Source organism: Salarias fasciatus, chromosome 13 (assembly GCF_902148845.1).
Source record: "Salarias fasciatus chromosome 13, fSalaFa1.1, whole genome shotgun sequence".
NCBI classification, from domain to species: domain Eukaryota; kingdom Metazoa; phylum Chordata; class Actinopteri; order Blenniiformes; family Blenniidae; genus Salarias; species Salarias fasciatus.
The window spans coordinates 17,730,338-17,736,810 of record NC_043757.1 but is presented as its reverse complement, the minus strand read 5'-3'; the positions used below and the strand labels follow the sequence as shown (position 1 = coordinate 17,736,810).

The 6,473-nt window shown below is 40.8% G+C and overlaps 1 protein-coding gene across 1 annotated transcript; it reads right to left on the bottom strand.

Annotated features, from left to right (window-relative positions):
* On the bottom strand, positions 1-3,538 carry ftr14l (finTRIM family, member 14-like). The gene is made up of 7 exons (XM_030106075.1): positions 2,909-3,538; positions 2,695-2,790; positions 2,349-2,582; positions 2,068-2,227; positions 1,812-1,952; positions 1,204-1,340; positions 1-937 (listed from the first exon to the last, which is right to left on the bottom strand). Exons 1-7 carry the CDS (start codon positions 3,305-3,307, stop codon positions 554-556), a joined length of 1,551 nt encoding a protein of 516 aa, XP_029961935.1. The 5' UTR covers positions 3,308-3,538; the 3' UTR covers positions 1-553.
* Between the last annotated feature and the right edge of the window lie 2,935 nt (positions 3,539-6,473).

The window sequence follows — 6,473 nt, the reverse complement described above, 5'->3', positions numbered from 1 at the left end:
TGTTTCATGAGCCCTGAAATACTTTTATTTTACTCAAAGCAATATGTACAGCTTGAGACTATATTATTAAGATATCCATCCATCCATCCATCAAGCCATAAAAAAACACCAATCAAATTCTAATGCATCCATGAAAATGTAAGTGAAGTTTGCCAGACATTAAAATACTTCATATTCATTTCACATGATCAGGTGATATTAACAGGTCATCTTTTGACAGCTTTGAACATGTTGGTTTTTACATGATCACAGACAGATGTTTCGAGTGAATTCAAGACAAAAAAACACAGCATATTTAGGAAATTGTACCATCATTTTACAGGATTCATTCACAAAATGCATGAACAACATGCCTTCACATGTAGAACTAGCCTTACTGTCACATAATGTATATCTACTTCACCCCAAAAGAGCAGTGACTCATACAGCAGCTAATATATAAAGAAGAAATAACTTGTACCAAATGTCGAGAAGAACAAGAAATCACAATTTCACAGAAATATCATTGATTTAGTGCAAGCATAAAGCACATCAACCGTGCTGTGGGCTGTCTCTACAGTCTAACAGTGGTACCAAAGCCCCACAGACCAAATGCAGGGTACAGGGGCTCAGTGAAGGCTGTCTGGACTTTGTGGAGAAGGCGCATGTCAGCAGAGACGCCGTAAAACGCCAGTATTCCTGCTGCCTGGTCCACATAGACGCCGACGCGAGACGGCACTGGTCCTGGGAAGTCTGTTCTTTGATTGTTATGTGTGAAGGAGTATTTTGACTCAGACCAGTAAAAACTCCAGGATTTGTTGTTCCAGCCGAGGCTGCCTTCGTTATCGTTGCCTTTACGACGGATCCCCTTGTATGTGACGGCCACGTCTATTTCTGAGCCCTTCAGGTCCACCTCCCAGTAAGAACGGGTCCCGTTCAGACTGTCTCTGCACAACACCTGATGGACAACAAGGCAGGTTTAAAGACAGAGCTGGTGAAATGACAGCTGACACCCTTTTCTTCTGATGACCCAAGGAAATGATTTTTGCTTTTTTATGACAGATACCTTTCCATGGTAAACTGAGGAAAACACACTTTATAAAACCAATAATCATGACTTTTTTTAAAATTATTATTACAGCCTTTAATGTATGATCTGATCAGCAGCAGATCAGGTAATGTTACTTTCTCTTAAATGTTGCTCCATGGAAAGGAAAATCTCACCTGCTGCCAGAAGTCGAACCGTTCCGGGTGTCTGGGGTAGTTCTTCGGCTCGCTCCTCATGGTGGCAGTTCTGTTCCCCTCTGAGAGGTGAAGGTTGGGATGGATACTGTTCACTTCCAGAATTAACTGGCAGGCATCTACGGATAGAAAGCGCAAAAACAAAACAAGACTCCTGAGTCCTTTTGGGGATTTTTTAAAACTAATATCTAAGTTGGACAACTATTAAAAATTAGGTGTTTGCCATACATTTCTATAAATCATCGTGAATTTGTATGTGTAGTTTTTGTTTCCTTCTTGACCATCACTTCAAAGATTTTGGCATCAGTTACGTCCTTGTGACATCCATGAATCAGCTTGTTGAAATGTCCACAGGTGTAGTTAAAACACCTGTGTTTGCTTTAGTCTCACTGAGCTCTACGTTTGCTTTCTTACGTTTCACCAAACCAGTTCTGCGAGCAGGATGCCTCCTGCCCGAGTTTCACTCAGTTCACCAGTTGTTAGGTGGAACCATGATTAGCAGTTTTCAGGCGCCGGTACAACCTGAGGAACCTCCCACAACCTTTCACAACAAACAGGATTTATTTGTAGATGTAAAAGAAATTCCTTACATTTCATGAAATCCTCTCTTGTCCTTGGTTCTTCCCTCATTCTCGTCTCTGGAATGAATCTTGACTCTTCGCTCAGGATTGAGTCTCTGAAGTTTTTCACCTCATGTTCTCGTGTTTCTTGTGTGACGTAAACTTCCTTCACTAAGAGGACAGAATTCAAAACCACAAACGTGAGCATGAGAAACAACAGATCAGGGAGAACAGAGGAAATCCTGTGCAGGGAGATTTTAATAATAATAATGACAAATAAACACACCTGCTCCAGAGATTTTACTCATTTCTGTCTTGCTCACTTCTTCCACTTGTAGCTTCAGTGCAGCAATGGCTCTCTTGGTCGACTCGAATGAGTAATTGGGGACAACACTGACGTTGTTTAGATCTTCATAACCCGAGGGCCCGGACAGAGACTGCCAACTCTGTAAAAATAATGAAATAAAAATAAGGGTAAGGCAATACAGATGGACTGATAACCTAAAAGTCTCATTTAAATCAGATCTTGTTTCCTGATTGAGGTCTCAGGTTACAAATCATCCCCACCTGTAGGAAGTGTATGTGATCGTCAGTGTGTGAGAGTTTCTCCAGGTCGTTGTGCCTCTTCCTCATCAGAGTGATTTCCTCCTCCAGGCGGCTCAGAAGGAGCTCGGCCCGGGTCACGGTGGTCTTTTCATGGGAGCGAATCATCTCCTTGACCTCATTGTACTTTCTCTCTATGGAAAGCAGAAGCTCGGTGAAGATTCGCTCGTTCTCCTCCATGGCTGTCTGAGCAGAGTGCTACATGAGACAGAAAGAGAAAGTTGGTTAAAATACGAGTAGGGAGCCTTCTCATTTGAAAGTACTTAATTCCAGTGTCTCTTTTTTAATAATATTTTCTGGTTTGACTTACTTTAACTGCTTCAACAGCTTGTCTGAGATCCTGCCACTTTTTAACCCTCTGATCAATTCGGTTTTGGGATCTGTGCAGCGTGACCCCAAGCTGTTTCTGCACAGGAGAAGGACATTGAGATTAAGACTGATTAACAGCAGGCCAGTTATTTGTTGTTTTCATGTCAGTTCTATTCAATCATCTTCACCTCAGCTATGAAAGTGACAGCACTCACTTGTTTTTCAGTCCTCTCGGTCCCGGCGGGGACGATATCATGGTGTTTGTGTTCGTCCATCATGCACAAAACACACACGGACGTCTCATCGGTGCGACAGAAAGCCTCCAACAGCTTGTCATGCTGCGCGCAGATCTTCTCTCTCATCTGGCCTGTTGCTTTGACCAGTTTGTGCTTCATCAGGGCAGGGTATTCGTAGTGAGACTGCAGGTGAGTCTCGCAGTAGTTGGCCAGGCACACCAGGCAGGACTTCTCGGCCTTCAGCTTCCTCGTCGTGCAGAAGTCACACATGACCTCTCCATACTTGGCCTCGGCCCTGGGCTGGCTTCTACCGGTGGACCGACGAGGTCTCTCCCCGTTGCTGCGTCTGTCCAGATCCAGAGTGCCGTGGTGGGACATTTTCTCACTAGTGGGTTAAAAAAGAAGAAGAAGAAGAAGAAGAAAAAAAAAGCGAATCCAGCTGATCGTCAAACAAAATTAAAATCCTCAGATGATTAAATTCCTCAAAAAATGTGTTGGGATCAGTTGTTGAAGAAAGATCTTTACGATGTGGGTACAGGGTGAGGGATGAGCAGGCGAAATGAGCTCCAGAGGTGAACAGCTCCAGTGAAACTGTGTGACTGTGTCTGTGTGACAGAATGTTTGCTATGTGCTTTACTCTCACTGTAAAACCAGTATTCCTGGTTGGACATCTGTTGGTCTGGAAATGGGTGTTAATCTCTGAAACAAAGAGGGTGGAGACTAAAGAGAGGAAAAGATGAGACCAACAAAAAACAAAAGAAAGCTTTTGTTAAACTGTGGATTTAAACATTTATGCTCATAACCTAATTCTATCTTTAAGACCTCGAGATCTGCTTACTTTATAGGAACAATATTGTGGTTTCACAGTCGCTCTTCATCGGCACTCGCAATGGGAAAACAGCATCATCTTGTGGGACTCATTTATTACTGCACAAAATTCCTCAAATATTGTACTGTCAAGAGCTGTACAGTACCAACAGCCTGCCAAGGATCTTTTAGCAAAATCAGATTTTCACGCAGATAAAGATATTAAAAGCACTCCATCATCACAAAGAGCAACAGTCTGTTTTATCATAGTGCAGTCATAAACATATAAAACAATTACCAGAGTTATTAACAACAAAAATAAAGTCTTAAACAAAGGGTAAACCTGTGTGACAGACTCTGGAGGAAACATGTCAAAGGGTGCAATCAGACTTGGAGAATCAGAAGCAGAGAATCTGTGTTTGAGGCCTGTAGTGGCTTAAGGGAATTTGTCTTGATTTGTCTTTTGTGCTCGTCTTAATATGTAACTTGGTTAAATGTTTAAACAATATATTGGACTGGTGAATAGCAGTTTCATTGAATTTTTACTATCCTACATTGAGCATAAACATTAAATATTATGTTTCTACACCATCATGCATTATAAATCTACTGTGGTTAAAGCTCTGCTTTCTTTGACCTTGAAATATATTTGGTACATTTAGTTTACTTCCTTCTTCTTAAAAAAGTAGTTCTCTGATCGTAAATCTCAGCAAAAACAATGTGGTTATAAAATAATAATAGAACTTTTATAGTGTTCACAAGTGATCAAAAAACTCACACAAATTTCTAACAATATATTATTATTAATGCTTACAGAGCATAAATCTGAAGTCATCTTGTGAAAATCTGGAAAACTATGGTAAATTAGAGTAAACATAAAAGCAGCCTCGAACCTTGGTGGGTGAGATTAAATGGAGGATGGAGCTTGAGGATGAATTTCAATCATTGCTTTTCTAGAGGCTGTCCAAGCGTGGTGGGTTTACCTCAGAAACTGTTCATATTTGGTGTCAAAGTGTGAGTTTGTCACATCAAGGAGACCACGGCGTCATTCTGGGCAGCGTTTGGTAGTTTTACTGTGTGACTGTCTCACCTGCGGGCAGTTATCAGGTATAGAAAATGGAAAAAAGAACAGAGCCTTTCCTCAAAAGAAGACAACTGATCATAAAGCGGTCAAAAACCGGTGGTTGTATTTCCCAGGTCATTTAATCCCAGAGTTAAACAGCTCATTATGTTTTTCAGGGAGTCTTTTTTTTCCCCTCAAACTTTTACCCTTTAATCCTCACAAAATGTTTTCAACTTGTTTAAATTAAAACTTCCTTCCCAGGATATTATGGTGTAGCCTGGTTTCAAAATTCCGTAATTTTGTAAGCTGAAAAAAACATATGAAATTTACACAGAGTGAAGCAGAACAAAAGCAGCTGAGACTAAAAATAACCACAAAACCAATCTGCTTGGTCTGAGCTTGTTTTTGAGTCTATTTCAGTCGGGGTGCTGAAAACATGAGTGGGGCTTTTCATGTTTCCTGGCTTGAGGGGATGTTATGTTTTAACCCATCCCACTGGTTTTCAGCTCAGGATGTAATCCTGAACTACAGACAAAAACAATTTGCTTCACCTGATACCACACAATTAGATCACTTTGTGTCTTTACTGAACAGGGCCATTGAACATTCAGAGTATTACTGGTAAAAGTAAACAAACCCTGAGACCAGCGAGGTCAATACGCTCAGGATGTGAACCGGGTCTGACTTACCAAAATACTCAATTTCTACTGAAACAACATCCTGAGGCTATGAACTGTGTTTAGCAAAAATAGATTTCTAAAAACTTTTAACCACCAAACTTGAATTTGCTGGGACTTTATGATGCAGTAAAAAATGTCTCTAAACCTACTGCAGATTATCTCTTACTACTTACTTACTTACTTACTGGCCCTATTCAATGTGAAGCCATTACTACAGAGGCAGTTATAGGTAGTTCAACATTCCGGAAAATATGGCTCCACACCAACTGATTCTACATCATTGAATAATTGTAAACAAACAAACAAACAAACAAACAAACAAACAAAAAAACAAAGAAAGAAAAAATCTAGATAAGCTCAGGCTCAGGATAAAAATTAGGCAAGAAGTCTACACACATGCAGGCCCAAAAGCATTTTATGTGTTAAAGTTTGGGCAATATGGGAGTGAAAATTGTTGTACAGCTCAGGGTAACGAGTGACTATTTTTCAATACTGCACCTTACAAACAAATGAAAGGTCATTCAATGTACTGCAGAGGGAATTCAGAAAAACACAATCACACAATCCCCAAAAGGGAGAAGCGATAGAAAATGAATGAATGAATGAACAATCAAATCAAATTATATTGATGTAAACATGCGTGCACACGCACACATACACACACATAAAAGATGTGTATTTTGATAGGATTAGTGAGGCTGAGGTTACATGACATTGCGGTTAATTTTCTGAAGGACTACTGAAGATGGATGGATGGATGGATTGATGGATGGATGGATGGATGGATGGATGGATGGAAAAATGCTTGTCTGTAAATTTTTATTTTGGATTGAGATCATGGAATCACTTCTATCAGCATTCCTTACAGAAGCTCTCAGGGCTAGATGGATGTTGTTACCCTCCGAGCCTGCAGGGGGCGTCAGTGGATTCAGAGCTGCGTTGGGAACATCAGCGTTTGCGTCGGTGGTCGGACGTTGGCGCCAGATGAGCTGTG